This window comes from Lipomyces oligophaga, assembly GCF_038497815.1.
Source record: "Lipomyces oligophaga strain CBS 7107 unplaced genomic scaffold V1516scaffold_4, whole genome shotgun sequence".
Taxonomy (NCBI): Eukaryota; Fungi; Ascomycota; class Lipomycetes; order Lipomycetales; family Lipomycetaceae; genus Lipomyces; species [Lipomyces] oligophaga.
The window spans coordinates 762,157-777,000 of NW_027117788.1; the positions used below are offsets into that span (position 1 = coordinate 762,157).

Below are 14,844 nucleotides of genomic sequence, written 5' to 3' on the forward strand. Positions count from 1 at the left end.
TACCCCATAACAAAAATGCTTTAACTCACAGTACCAGCTAGTCGATCCCCTTTCACATCCCTTAGGATCACAACGCACAATCTTATCGTTCAAACATCTTGCCATTTTCCTGACCATATATTGGCTATTGGCCTGCATACACTGGTTAGAACAGATTTGAGAAGCCTTTATTTTTAGTTCACAGCTTTTGGCATTTTCCAGTTAGGACAGAAATAACGTGGCAAAGTGTCGCCCGGTTGCGGGAAGCAGTGCACTATTTACTACCTCTCTCTCATTCTCCACATATTGGAAGTCGCCTGCCATATATACCGATGTGTGCTTGATTTTTAGTGACTAGATACATTGACCATATTGACAAACTTTTGTGATATCTTTGGAAATAAGGATCTATTAATTTTTAATTCTCGGATTTATCGGAGGGTAGTATGATACCTTCGCAGCATTCTAGTCGAGCTAGCACGCCCAGCACAAGTTCTATTTTCTCCTCGGCTTCGCGGAAAAATAAGCGCCAGACTGTCGCTCCAGACTCATATCATTCTCCGCAATCTGGCGTACAGTCGACTGCAGAACCTCGCGTTTCTGTCGTACGGACAAATTCGAATTCGAGTTCAGTTCAAGATCAATCGAACACTACTGTTCCATCAAGACCGGTTTCTAAACAGCTACCCAATATTCCTCGTTCTCGTGCGAGGGGCGATCTGAGCCATAGCGGTTCCAACACGTCTGCACATAGACACACTGTTATCAATGGTCGAACAAGTATAGACGTCTCATCCCCCTTAATTGGCTATTCGGATGAAGATGTCCGAAGCCTCAGGAGCGTAACTAGTGATGCTTCGTCTCGACATGGCAGGAATTCTCTTTCCCGATATTCAACTACTACCTCTGTTGGACCTGACATTACTTTGGACTTGGCGTCAGATGACGCAAGTATCGACCAGCTCTTTTTGGAGCTAATGGTAAGATTTGCCGATTTTCAATTCCGCTACATAATTGTAACTTATTTGGTAGAATAAGCGAAACTTTCGAGCTCTTCCTCAACAGGCCAGGCAGCTCATGTTGAAATATGACTCTCTTAAAAAACGTACCTTATTGCATCAAGATGCTTTGGCTGAAATCAATAAACAGAAGCGAAGACTTAGTAGGCAAGACGATGAATCTCCAGAATGGTTCGTGCGGAAAATCATGGACTCATCTATTACGACTGCGCAAATAGGTCAATTATGGGTATGTCTTCGAACGGAGCAAATTGCTTGGGTTCGAGAATTTTGTGAAGCCCAGGGACCTCATGCGCTTTGTCACTACATTTCAAGAATCAACCGTAACTATGCTGAAGCTGAAATAGCTCACTCGGATTTCGACCGACGGGAATATGATCTTGTTAAATGTTTAAGAGCTGCACTCAATGTTGAGGATGTAGCTGACGAAGCACTTCGGTCAACTCAATGTGTTCCGTCCCTAATTGGATCTCTCCTTTCTCCTCGACTTGCTACGCGTCGATTGGTCAGTGAAATTTTGACTTTTTTAGCTCACTGGGCACGCCCGTATGGTCACACTCAAGTAATTAATGCATTTGATCAACTGAAAGCTCGTTTTGAAGCCGAAAGCAGATTTGATGTCTGGATCAATAAAGTGGAAGAGACTTTGAGCGGTCGTGGAAGATGGGGTTCCAAAGTTGGAGCAAGTTCTGAACTTCAAGCTGCCGGTTCGAACTCTGAGAATCTTCTCGTGGAATACAGCACTGATACCATGCTTCTTGTGAACATTTTAGCTTCGGGTTCTGAAGATATCAAAATCAGAGTTCATATTCGCGCTCAACTTCAGTCTTCAGGTTTAGTGCAAGTCTGGAGACTTATGAGAGAACTTAACAACGATTCGATTAATGAATTGATCGATCAATATGAAGATGCTGCAGCTTTGGACTATGAAGAATTGATGGAACTTCGACACGCTGAGGAAATCCGCGACTTGGACGATCCAATTGAAATTGCAGAAGAACTTTGGCTTCGAGTTAGAAACACTGATACTGAGCAATATTTTGTATCTGTCATGCAACATTTGCTCCTGGCATACGAGAAACGCGATCCAAATAATGCGTATTCATTCAAACTTCTGGATGGCATTATTGCTTATACCGCAATGGATAGAATACTACCCGACAGAACCCTTCGTACTGTTTTGCAGTTCTCAGTACAGGATATCCTCAGTCAGTTGTATTCTGATGATCAGGCTAGAAAAGCCATCATCGAAGCACTAGAAGCGAAAAAGCTTGCTGAAGCAGCTCTTGCTGAACGGGATGAAATGCGAACACAAGTAGACAGAGGCGCTGATGGTATGGTCGGAAAGCTTAAGAAAGAGCTTGATGAACAGGCAAACATTATTGCACTTCAGAGGCGTACAAATAACGCACTTCGACGAGAATTAGAAGAATTGTCAAGAGCACACATGGAACATTTACAGAACTCAGAGCTAGATCTCCGAAGACTATATTCTGAGCTCCAGCACACTGGTAATTTACCCTTGACTTCGAATTCTCAAGTTGACGAGGAACCCATCACAAAAGAAGCTCGCTTGTCCATTATGCGCAGCTTAGAGAAACAGATGTCGGCTATGGAGTCTGAAATTAAGACTGAGAGTCGAGCTTGGAAAGTGGAAACTGATATTAAACCAGAGCTGCGCGCTTTACGTGAGAGAGCGCTGACGAACGAAAATTTGGAACCTCCTGTTATTGAACAAGGGATTGCGATTCAAATCTCTGATACAGCTGGCGCTCAAGTTTATAATGGCCAGGCCCACGGAATCCAGGTCGTCGGTTCTACTTATAGTCCCCAGAACAATAATATTGTAAAGAGCGATTCTCTCTTGCAGGCCGAAAGCGGTGTATCTCTGCATACGCATTCCCAGGGTATATCAGGAGTTCAGGCGCAAGGAGATCCTAATGCCATCTCCGGAATTCCTTCTGGCGTTCCTGGAAATCAAGGCTTTGTAACTGGATCATCCGCTTACGAGACAATATCAAATGGTTTGTTACGTCAGATTCCTCAGGTTAATAACCCACTGGGACTACTCCCGGTAGCAACACAGACTGGCCTTGAGGTGAATGACAATGGAGCTAGAGAGAGTCTTAGAGCTGCAATAGTTTTGCCTTCTAATTCTCCACTTCGAAGAAGATCAGCGGTGATAAACAGAGATTCTATTAGTCCCGTTGGTGTATCTCAGCCTGGCAGCATAAGTCCGGGAAAGTCACTGTCCGCATCTACGAATGATGAACAGCAGTCGCGACGTCCTGGTGATAACTCCGTCGTCGTCGGAGATGCTTGTGATATAAATTCTCCTAGTTCAATAGTAGGTATTCCGGTACAAATGGTTGGCTCGAGCCCAATGGTGAATTCCCAATTGCAAGCAAACGGCACGACCTCATCAGTGGATGCTCAAGCTCAATCGAATAGTTCAAATTCAGCACATCAGACACCTGTTTCCGGACAAGACATGAAGGAGGGAGAACGACAATCTAATTCTAGTAACCTAAAATCGGTTTTGCAAGAACCTATTGGATCCGCAGAAAAGTCAGATACGGCGGTTATAGAGTCCACCTCACTTCCAGCACCAGCTCCACCACCTCCTCCCCCTTTGCCTGCCATGTTTGCCAACTTACAGAAAGAAATTATGGCAGCTGCTGGGTCTCCCGATAAGAAAAAGGTGGACTTAGAATTGTCATCTGATGCTCCTCCGCCGCCTCCGCCTCCGCCTCCACCTCCGCTCCCACCTAATTTTCTTGGAGGAGGACCACCACCTCCACCACCACCTCCACTTCCAATATCTGGTTCTGGCGGTCCACCACCTCCACCACCACCACTCCCTGGTTTTTCTTCTGCTTCTACTGCGCTGCAAATTCAGCCACGTGCACATGTGAAGTCAACTGAACGCAGCAAGCGAAAGATCAAACCCATGCATTGGGAGAAACTTGATGCAATCGAATATACTTTGTGGGCTCTCGATGACGATGATGAATTGGAGGACGATAGTGCTAACAGTAGTAACTCAGTTAAGCATCAGAAGGTTTCCAAAGCCGCAATTCATACTGTTTTGACAAGTCAAGGTATTTTTGATGAGATTGAACGTATTTTTGCGGCTAAAGAAATAAAATTTGGTGTTACAACCAAAAAGGCAGAAGAAAAGAAGAGTTTTATATCTAGAGACCTCGCACAGCAGTTTGAAATCAATCTGCATGCGTTTGCACTTTTACCAGTAGATGAGCTGGTCTTAAAGATTTTGCATTGGGACAGTGATATCATGGCCAGTGGTAACGTTGTTGACTTTTTGTCGAAAGATGATCTAGTTCGGATCCCAGATAATGTGGTATGTATCTGTTTGTTTGAGTCGCTAGATCACACTCACTAACAATTTGATAGTCCAGAAATCTTTTGCCCTATTCTACTTCTTGGCGTGACTCGATTCCCACAAGACCAGATAAGGACCCAGGTGAACTATCCCGTGCGGATCAGTTATACTTGGAGCTTTGTTTCAACTTGAAAGATTACTGGAAATCGCGCATGCGAGCTCTTGAATTGAGACAAAACTTAGCTAAGGAATATGATGATTTAGTTGCAAAGCTCAATATATTGGATAGTGCAAGTGAGGAAGTTCGCAACTCTATCAGTTTACGAGAGGTTTTCAACATTATTTTAACTGTTGGGAATTTCATGAATGATTCTGCTAAGCAAGCGTCTGGATTTAAAATCAGCTCTCTCCAGAGACTGGCATTCACGAAATCTGAGAATAATTCAATGACGTTTTTGCATTATGTCGAACGAATTATTAGAACATCGTTTCCTGATCTTAATGAGTTTGAAGAGAGCTTACCAAATGTCACTCTCGCAGCTAAGAGTAAGTAGGAGCAATTCAAATGAAACATGCTTTGTTTTTAACAATTATAGTGTCCGTTGAACATGTTCTATCTGATTGTCGACAATTTATCCAGTCGGTCAAAAATGTGCAAGATTCGATTGACATTGGAAATCTGTCTGATCGCTCGATTTTCCACCCAGAAGACAGAGTCCTAAAAATAATTATGCCATTCCTCCCAGAAGCTCGTAAGAAACAGGATTATTTGGACGATCATTTACAAAGCACCAATACTACGTTCGAGAGTGTCCTTCGCTATTTTGGAGAAGATCCAAAGGACTCTACTGCACGTAGTAGCTTTTTCAACCTGTTATTTGCATTCCTGACTGATTTTGGTAAGGCACGAAAGGAGAATTTGGCTCGTGAAGAAGAAATTCGATTAATGGAGAGTCGGGCTAAAAAATCTATCGAGAGTACTGCAGATGGAGCTGGTAAATCTGAGACTACTGGTACTGGAGATGCAGCCGACCCTGAGCGGTCGCAAGTTATGGACGATTTACTGGCTAAGCTGCGAGCTGCTGGCCCAGGAGATGGAAAAACGGCACGACGTAGGGCACGAGCCCGAATGAACCAGTCGAAGGCTAAAGAGGCCTTGGATGGTGGTGATCTGACTGAGAAGTTGGCCGAAAAGCTAGCCGAGCGAGAACGAGAAACAGAGCAACGAGCAAAGAAGTTAGCCGAGATACGTGTCCGGCGTGTTAACCGCCAGTCGACTATTAAGGGCTCTACTGCACCGGTCGATACTTCCTTAACAGAAGCAACGGACTCGCGCGAGGATAAATCGGATTCCACAAACAAACAGATTACTAAGGAAACAGAATCGGATACAAATGAAATACCTGAAAACAGTACAGACACAGAAGAACTGAATAGAGTTCAAGAACAAGTGGAAGAAGAAAGTGACAAATAGTAACCGTGAGCTATAGGCAAGGAGTCACCCGGACCACGGGGATCTAGGAAGTTTGGAAATAATGACGATTAATGATTTATACGCTGTAGAAGTATGAATAGCCCTAATTTTCATGTTATGTGGAATGATAGAGAAGCAAGTTTTAGTAATTAATAGTATTGGGATGGTCTGATATTGGCAGCCATCAAAAGGAACAATAATCAAAATGTCTGTCAATCAATATATGATTTATTTAAAGACAATAAATTCATGTCCCATAGGGAAGACATAACAATGACGGCAGGTATTACTTGATTGGGATAAAAATCATGTGCACTATTTTCGCCAGCTTGTTTAAAAGGTCTATAGGAGGAAGTGATCAGTCTCATGGAGGAAACACAAGATTAAAGAAGAGAGTAAAGGGTGGCTCGCTTAAAGCCAGATGCCAGAGTGTAATTTTATCACATTGCCATTACGATGTTTTGGAGAAGAATGTGCTTAGTGTGCTACCAACAGAAAAGGCAGGATAGAAATTCAACTCGAGTTATGAATGATGGCGACAGGGAAGAAAATCATGTATAGGGCAGAAATGCTCTACAGGGGAGTTAATATCTACCTTGTAAATTGCAATATTTAAGAATATTAAGCGAGCGCGGTGACCACATCCGCTTCTCTTTTGGATTTCTTTTCGGTCGGTCCAGCATAATTCGATATTATTACTACAGTATTACACTTCCAGAGTACTAATACATAGGCACTGAATCGCAAGACGCCGAAAATTTCTGAGCTAATTCATTGCTGTTGTTTAAACAAAAGCTACTGGCTAACTTCAATTGCCAATTTTCGCTATCCAATGTCCGCCATGTATTTCTCAGGCGGTAGTTCCCGCTTCTTCCCTTCGCTGGCGAGTGGAAAGTCAGAAGATTTTGAGCGCAAGATCCGAGAGCTTCTTAGCAGAATCGAGGAAGGAGATAGTATTTCTAGCTTCCCATCAAATGAGTTATTGAGTGCCTTTGAAATTGAAGGAGATTCTCGAAATATTTGGAGACCAAAATGGGGAGCCGCTGTGGAGAGGCACAACGACGAATGGTCCTGTGCTTCTGTCGGAGCTCTCTCAAGTAGCCAACAGAGTACAAAAGAGCTTTCTGAATCTTCGAGTACAGCGACTACAGATCAATATTTTCCATTCAGCAGTCCGCCATTAACAGTTTCACCAGTGTCTTCCCAGATATTTTGGTACGCGGTTGAGATGGATATAAGTGCAGATTCGGGTAGAAAACTCGATGATCTGCAAGCATTGAAATCTATACCGGGAGCAGATTCTGGTGACCGACCCAATGAGGAATGCTCGAACTGGTACGAGAAACTAGACGAGGAGAGGAGTACAGATGGTAAGTGTCGACAAAAAGTGAAGAGAGAGAGGACAATTAAGATCAGTTTTGATGACTAACATCGGCGAATCTAGTTGGTTCTATCAGAGTTGAAGCTCAAGATCGGTTGGAAACACAGCATAATCCTCTCGTCTTGGAAACTGATTGTTTTGGTCTGGAACTTCCCTCCAGCGAGTTACTCACCAAGGCCAATGCAGCTGCGATTGGGAATGATGCTGGTAAAGTCAGCAATAGATTTGTCACAGATTTCACTCGAGTCGCGCGAGGTGACGCTCTTGCTCAAACTACCGAAGAACTTATTCGTACTAAAAATGATTCAATCTCCTCTCAAGCTTGTCAAATTCCTATCTTAAATGCTGATGCTTCAAGCGACCTGGTTCGGAAAAGTTCAACAAGCAATAAAACCAAATTTGGTACGTTATTTGGTTTTACAAAAAGCCAATGCGAGGTCGAGCCAACTACAGATCATCCCAGGGGATCTTCCTTATCAGAAGATGCAACAGTAGAAAGTTCTCGACAAAAATCTGAAAACATGTCTGAAAAACCGATTGAAGTACAAGGTTTTCAGACATGTGTTGAAATCAATACAAACAGAATGGATTATAACGAGAGAATTCTTGAATTAACTCCAAAAGAAATCAAAGAACCGTCAAATCAACGAAAAGTTCAGCGTCTTATGGAGTCTCTGACCGACCAAAGAGTAATTAAGACACCCGCAATGAAGCATATTCAACAAGCCGAGTCAGATGTCTCTAATGGCAGATTACATTCTCTTAATGAAATCATGAGACATGGCACAAGCACTTTGAACCCTCGTATGAAGCTTCCGGACTCTCTTTACTTGGATCAAGAAATGCAGTGTCAATCCAGCCTTCCGGAGCCTCACGAAAGCAACTCGTCTTCCTTGTATGACAATATTCAAATTCAACAGAATTCAATTTGCAACCTGCGGGCTGAATTTCCATGCTCGCTCGGAAACGAAACAATAGCAACTGCCAAAGGAAGAAGCAAAAGCTCACGTGACTCGTGCAATTCATACATATCAGAAGATCAAATTGAAGCACCAAGTTCAGGGCCATTTCCACGAGCTATTCGAATCCCAAATATAGTTCCACAATTATCTCAGGAATCACATTCAGCTCCAGGATCCTCAAAAAGACAAAATTTGATTTCAGTTGACTCTCAAAGACCGGACTCCGCTCCTCTTCCTCTTGGAAGACTAGGATTAGTATTGTCGCCTTCGCAAAGGTCCTACTCGACTCCGATAAGCTTTCAAAAAGCGGAACCAACTTTAAGGTCATCCGCAAGATCAGGTCAAAACACAGGCGAAATTGCTCGGCAAATTCACAGAAATTCAAGGAACTTTGAAGTATCATGGAGACGGCCTGATCCTACAACCCTTTCTGTACATTCTCCAGCTCTTACATCTGTGCAGACTCATGAGAGATTCAATTGCACTTCTTCAACTGAAGAAGCAACTCGTACGGTTAGCACGAATAAGTGTGCTGATGAGGAGCAAAAGCGTCCGAACAGGATTGCAGAGATATATGTGAGCCCTATGAAACGTCGAATGGAAGCAATTGCGCAAGCAAGTCGAGAACTTGAGTTTGCACATTCTCCAGCAAACCGCTGGGACTTTCTGCAAAATGTGGTACCATCTGAGCACGCTGACTACTTGGAAAAGTGGTCTAGTGTAGATTTCAATCTAGTGGAATCCACAGCTGAAACCGAGATACCGGCGCATCTCACGAATGCAGAAGGAAAGGAGCGTGCTCGAGTAGCATTAAATCTTCCTCGCTCAAATGTCAAATTGTGCGAATATACTTGTACAACTAAAATTGGTCGATTGCCTCCGGAAAGTTTTCGATGGATCGCACCTCTCCCTCTCCTTGAACCGCCAAGGGGTAAAATTCTGGATAGAATTGTTGTCCAAGTGGATCTCCGAAGTCAAATGGAGTGCAATCAGTTAAAGAGTTTGCTAGAGTTTCCATTCAGAGCAAGTTCTCCGGTCCATATGAAGTCGGGTCAGTTGGAGTGGTATCTGCATACGATTTTAGTAGAGTGTCCACGAGAAAATGGTATTTATTTAGTGCATTTTCAGGTTGTTCGACACCCGCCTGGAAAGTTCAGATTGTGGGCTGCCAGTCAACCAGGCACAGACATGTCTCTCAAGATTGGTGAGACTGTTGGGCTGTGGTTATTTTCATCAACAGAAGGATCTTGGTATTATGGTCATGTCTATGAGTATATTAGTTGAATTTTGTTGTTTGATTGACATCAGTGTTATTCTTTACTTGATATCTGAAATTAATATCTAAAATTGATTTTAGATTTTGGTTCATCTGTTCACTTGTTTTGTAACATCATTTTTTTGAATATAGACCATATCTTTTGATTCCCGACGGCGAACGAAGTCTTACTTTCTCTGTTATCCGGAAAAGCCGACGCATCCTGCGATAAGATCTCGGGCAAGAGCGAACTCCCAACTTTGGCCGGCCACAGTGGCTAACCTCGGTCGAGGAGATGATGACGTATCAGCCACTCGTGGCGATCTAAAGCAGGAGGAACATCGTCAAAGATCTCGACTTTGGAATTACAAGTTTTGTTACAATGTTTGAATGCTGTCTTCAGTTAATACAGTTATATGATAATTTGTATGTCTCGCGACCCCAGATGTCTGTTATGTGGATGGGCAAATAGAAAATTTTCAACCGTGAGTATTACCAGTAAGTTTAGACGCACGGCCACATGAATCAGAGTAGAGTCAAGTTTATACGAGCAGTGAAACCTAATCCCTCTCTACTTTCGATGTAAACTGAAATTAGCTAATACTGACTTAATTTAGTCACAAATACACTGTTGCTTTGAAAAAAAAATTAGAATTAGACATAAATACTAAACGACTTCTGGCTATTGTCGCAGCACAGGAAGATAACAGCTCGTTGCAGTATCCGGAACAGACTTATGTGGCGCGGTTATGCGGGGCCGACTGTCCGTATTAAGGAGAGCCACAACATACTAGCCATACTGGCCACACCCTTGCCACAGTTATCAGGGGAAAGTATATATTGTGCCTCGCACCGCCTCGACTCTTTTTTCCTATCCTATCAGTTTCTCAAAGTTAGGCCCTTTGATTTCCTGGTCGGTCTCCATATAGCATTTTAAAAGATATTTCCCTGGCTCAAGCGAAATTTCAGAGTTGGATTTACTTTACAGACAGCTGACGCCTCTTCGAGGCTTACAATTTTTTAAATGAATAGTGATAGCAGTTTTTCGTCGTATTGGCGGTTCAGAATAAAACACTTCTCGCCGGCGTAAGTTTGATTTACCGGGAGTGCAGGCAATCCCGGAAATTGATTTTTCGGTATTTAGCTAATTTTATCAGATGGTTTGGCATGATTATGGGGACCAGTATTTCTGGTGGAATTCTCGTGAATTACCCGTTCCCCTCATTCTGGCTTCGTGGAATTGGAATAGCGTTCTGGGGAACTGCTGTCGGATTGTTCTTAATTTATTCGCTGATGACAGTTCTTAGACTGATTATGTATCCAACTGAGTTCAGACATTCATTTCTTCATCCTATGCAAGCCATGTTTTGGGGGTGCATGCCCATGGGCATGTGTTCGATCATAGCAACCACGATTGGCATTTTTGGCGAAAGAGCCGTTTGGGAGTGCTACGTGATGTGGTGGATTAATCTGGTGCTCTCTATTATTTCCGCTTATGTTATCGTGTTTATTGGCTTTGTAAAGCATAAGAGAGCACAGCCAGCGGGTTTGAATGCGGTTATTCTACTTCCCGTGGTTGCACTTGTAGTTTGTTCGACAACCGGATCAATCATCATCGAGCATCTACCAGTAAACTGGAGATTACACATGATAGTAGTTACCGCTGTTGTGTGGGGCAATGGTGAACTTCTTGCTTTCATGTTCACCACAGTATACCTCTGGCGACTGTTGAGGCATAACATGCCTGCACGCGAAGCAATGATTAGCTGCTTTCTTCCTGTCGGTCCATTGGGCCAAGGAGCATACGGGTTTTTAGTCAATGCTATCAATGCAGAAGACTATTTGGCAATTCACGGGTTTGAACTGTTCAAAGAGCTTCCTGTACTACGGTATATTGGCTCAGCTGTGGCGATGTATATGGTCGGTCTCGCAACGTTCTTCCTTGTTTGCGCGGTCACGATGTGCATTTACTTCCGACCTCGTGTCTTTGGTGTCGCATGGTGGGGTCTTTCTTTCCCTATGGTAAGCAAATTAGATTTTATCACTGACTTTTCTGCGAATGTCCCAGAAACTAACTACAGTCAGGGAACTTATGCATTAGCGACCCGTGAGCTCGGCGTCGTACTGGAAATGGAAGGATTCAAAGTGATGTCGGCCATTGTTGGAACAGCAGTCGCCCTTGTCTCGTTCTTCTTAACTTTCGCAACATTTTATTACGCAATAGTGAAGGATAACGCCATCAGTGGCCTTCAAGCAGAAATGGAAATGGTGTTTCCACCTCAACTTCAAGATGAGGAATTGAAGCCCGCCCTTGGTATATGTTCACGCGATGAGTCTGGCGATCGGAAAGTGTGATTTTATGTTATTTTATGTTATCTTATGATATTTTTGTTCGTTTTGTTTGATTGCGTGGGTCATTGGTTGGTGTATCGGAGTAATTCCTCTTTTTTCACATATTTCCGATATTCTTATGTTTTGTTGCGTCCACTTTAAGTTCATTGGTATTTTACAATTCCCGTATTATTACTGTTCATTTGCAATAAGATGATCTCTTTATCTAAGTCATACGTACTATCCAACATATCCACATCCGACATCACAGTACAAATCTAAGTTTTATTTACAATACAACACTATAACATAACATAACATAACATAAACTCAACACCGTTAATGAAACAACAAAAATACTGCATGAATGAGAGAATTTCATGCATGATGCAAGTATAATGAATCAAACTAATCCAGCCTTATTCACCTTGAAAGTGTGCCTCTCAAACATTCATTAATCTGACTTTTCGCCCAATTCAGAGCTCGATTCGGAAGCTTTCACAATATTTGGGTTGGTTTGGTCAGGTGGATGCACAACTGTAGTAGCATCGGAACCTGATTGGTTGAGTGGGAATCGTCTTTGTCGCGAAACAGCCGGTAATAGTGGCCCAGTGTTTAGCGTATTGCGACGCGATAAAATTCGGTTAACGGACGAATCAGTCAAAACTTCTTCTAATGCAGTCGGTATTCCCTCAGGAAGCTCGTCATTTTCCATCGAATCCACAGGATGCATCTCTGCCTCGTCAATCTCCGCGGCTTTTGGTTGCACGTATAAATACCAATAAGCAATAGCAACAAATATGCCACCACCCACCATATTTCCGAGTGTCGACATAATCAGCGACTTCCAGATAAATAGTCCGACAGACACTGGCGCGCCGTTGATCATTGCGATCGGTACCAGAAACATGTTTGCAACTGAATTCTCAAATCCAACAGTAACAAATACAAATATTGGAATCCATACGCTAATTACTTTTGCAACAACCGTCTTAGACAAAAGTGCAGTATATACGCCGATACAGATGAGCCAGTTGCACCCAATGCCGCGAACGAAGATAGTTACCGCAGAAGGATCCAGTACTTTTTCGTAGGCGGAATCAATAGTACCTTGCTTGTATGGCTCGTCAGACAGAATGCGACTAAAATGAGCTATGATTAGATAAAACAATGATCCAGCTAAGTTTGCGAAAAACGAGATCATGAAGCAGTATGCTGCGCGCCAGAGCGTGATTTTACGCTGCAATATTGGCACAAGCAAAAATAAGACATTTCCCGTGGAAAGCTCGCCGCCGGTCAGTGTAGACATTGCTACCCCGACTGGGAAAACCAATCCACCTAGTATCTGAACAATAGCGGGGTTTTTCTCCAAGAGCCCATTACATCCTCCTTTCACTAGCAGCGTGATCATACCACCCACAGAAGTTAATGCCCCCCCTATAAAATTTCGAATGATCATCATGTCGAGTCGTTGATACGCCTTGCCAATACCAGTCGTTAAAAGTGCAACGGCAGCCGCTTCGGGCCCGACGTGGTTGGGTTGCAGTGACATCGGATACTATGACTGTCAGTGTGACCTTGTTGAGTATTGATCAAAGATTGGAAAGTGCTCAGTTGAGGAGCAGAATCCGAAAGAGTAGTTTAAGTTGTCAAGATAATAGAGAACAAAAGCCTATAAACGTGTACAAGTGGCAAATCAATGCTCATATGAAGTAGCGAGAATCTACCATAGAACAAAGCAAAGGCGCACGCTTTGGAAATGGCAAGAACTGCACTGTTCGACCCCAAGACACATTTGAGTCGAGGGATGTCCTTTATTAGAAAAATGGAGAAAAATCAATTGCTCTTCTGAAATTTGCACGAAACAAAAAAAAGCGTATTGATCAGAAAAGAAATTAAAAGGCTAGCTGGAGGTGCGGAGAAAGTGCGATGGATAAGAAACTCTACCGGACGAGCGTAAACTTTCAGAAGGCCAAACGATAGCACCGATAGCACCTGATAGCACCTGAGAACCGAAATGAACAAACGGCGGGGTTACCGAATAGAGAACCCCAAGACCTTTTTAACAGGCACAAAAAACTTATGGTGACTGAAAACAAATTCTCACTCACAAACGAACAATCTTAGTGTTACGGAACGAACGGGAAATTCTGGCTCTAGTTTCCTGTCTACTTCGAGCTCGACACTCCCATCAATATCTGTCGCGCCTTCTGGTATTATTCGGGTAGGGATAAGGCAACAGCTGTACTGGCGTACCCAGAATAAAGCTTGTCCCAATCGGGTTTCGACATCCCTATCGCTAGATCTAATTCACAAATTTGCCCTTTTGGGTAAATGGCACGTGAGAGCAAGCAGATCCATTTGATGCCAAATTTCAAGTCTGAATCAAGCAGGCTGAAATGCAAGATTAACTGTCTAATTTGGAAGCTCGAATTATTCAGAAGACCTTAATAAGAAACAAGCCACTGATAGAACTGTGCGAGTTGAAGGATAAAGGTTGCACTTTGTCTTGTACTCAGTAACATGGGGAATGCTCCTTGACAAATCGGCAGTAGTGCGAGAGAATGTGCAAGTTTTTCTCCTGTCGGTAAGATCGGATATTATACAGACCATGGCATCACGTTTGCATAGATGTATCAATCCTACAGCGCCTTACCACGCTTGATCGTTCACTACCGAATCTTGTCTCTTGTCAGATTGTACATCTGTGTGAGCCCACAACACAAACAGGAGCTCCAGTGGCAATATGAATGTTCGCACATTAGAGAGCAATATGCTGGTTTAGAGGTACATTATAAGTAGGGAAAATTTATTTCAAAAGGATGAAGTGGTTCCTATATATGTGGCAGTTCTGTGCGAGACAATTTCCGCGTCTTGTCAGATTCGATGCGGGGTAGACCACGCTGCCTTTCCGGTCATTTGCCCTTTTTGGGAAACTTGTAAATGTGAATAGCTAATCATCCAGCTATTGCTTCTCATTAGATTATGATGAAACCAGTTGTCTTAATTTGGGTTTATATAGTATTGTCTGTTTACTGGAAATATGATCTATCGGTGGATTGGCTAGTTGATATAGAAGAATCGAAAGGACGATCTGGAC

General features: G+C 43.0%; 4 protein-coding genes across 4 annotated transcripts; 3 read left to right on the top strand and 1 right to left on the bottom strand.

Moving 5' to 3' along the window:
• The first annotated feature begins 102 nt into the window (after positions 1-102).
• On the top strand, positions 103-6,192 carry V1516DRAFT_675226 (uncharacterized protein). Its single transcript, XM_066922217.1, has 4 exons — positions 103-959; positions 1,012-4,359; positions 4,413-4,887; positions 4,938-6,192. Exons 1-4 carry the CDS (start codon positions 426-428, stop codon positions 5,813-5,815), a joined length of 5,235 nt encoding a protein of 1,744 aa, XP_066777416.1. The 5' UTR covers positions 103-425; the 3' UTR covers positions 5,816-6,192.
• Positions 6,193-6,419: 227 nt separating this feature from the next.
• On the top strand, positions 6,420-9,636 carry V1516DRAFT_343257 (uncharacterized protein). Its single transcript, XM_066918924.1, has 2 exons — positions 6,420-7,185; positions 7,260-9,636. The coding sequence occupies exons 1-2, from the start codon at positions 6,648-6,650 to the stop codon at positions 9,440-9,442; spliced, it is 2,721 nt and encodes a 906-aa protein (XP_066777417.1). The 5' UTR covers positions 6,420-6,647; the 3' UTR covers positions 9,443-9,636.
• Positions 9,637-10,255: 619 nt separating this feature from the next.
• Positions 10,256-12,013, top strand: V1516DRAFT_675231 (voltage-dependent anion channel). Its single transcript, XM_066922218.1, has 3 exons — positions 10,256-10,499; positions 10,571-11,435; positions 11,499-12,013. Exons 1-3 carry the CDS (start codon positions 10,438-10,440, stop codon positions 11,766-11,768), a joined length of 1,197 nt encoding a protein of 398 aa, XP_066777418.1. The 5' UTR covers positions 10,256-10,437; the 3' UTR covers positions 11,769-12,013.
• On the bottom strand, positions 11,781-13,296 carry V1516DRAFT_695869 (Formate/nitrite transporter-domain-containing protein; the record flags this gene model as incomplete). The annotated part of the gene is made up of 2 exons (XM_066924010.1): positions 11,781-11,900; positions 12,469-13,296. The coding sequence occupies 2 exons, from the start codon at positions 13,294-13,296 to the stop codon at positions 11,781-11,783; spliced, it is 948 nt and encodes a 315-aa protein (XP_066777419.1).
• Between the last annotated feature and the right edge of the window lie 1,548 nt (positions 13,297-14,844).

Bases quoted from the DNA above. Each gene is read 5' to 3' on its own strand.
- V1516DRAFT_675226 (XM_066922217.1), top strand. From the start codon at position 426: ATGATACCTTCGCAGCATTCTAGTCGAGCTAGCACGCCCAGCACAAGT. The intron at 4,360-4,412 runs GTATGTATCTGT...ACAATTTGATAG, and splicing joins TTCGGATCCCAGATAATGTG to TCCAGAAATCTTTTGCCCTA. The intron at 4,888-4,937 runs GTAAGTAGGAGC...TAACAATTATAG, and splicing joins TGTCACTCTCGCAGCTAAGA to TGTCCGTTGAACATGTTCTA.
- V1516DRAFT_343257 (XM_066918924.1), top strand. From the start codon at position 6,648: ATGTCCGCCATGTATTTCTCAGGCGGTAGTTCCCGCTTCTTCCCTTCG. The intron at 7,186-7,259 runs GTAAGTGTCGAC...CGGCGAATCTAG, and splicing joins CGAGGAGAGGAGTACAGATG to TTGGTTCTATCAGAGTTGAA.
- V1516DRAFT_675231 (XM_066922218.1), top strand. From the start codon at position 10,438: ATGAATAGTGATAGCAGTTTTTCGTCGTATTGGCGGTTCAGAATAAAA. The intron at 10,500-10,570 runs GTAAGTTTGATT...TAATTTTATCAG, and splicing joins ATAAAACACTTCTCGCCGGC to ATGGTTTGGCATGATTATGG. The intron at 11,436-11,498 runs GTAAGCAAATTA...AACTACAGTCAG, and splicing joins GGGGTCTTTCTTTCCCTATG to GGAACTTATGCATTAGCGAC.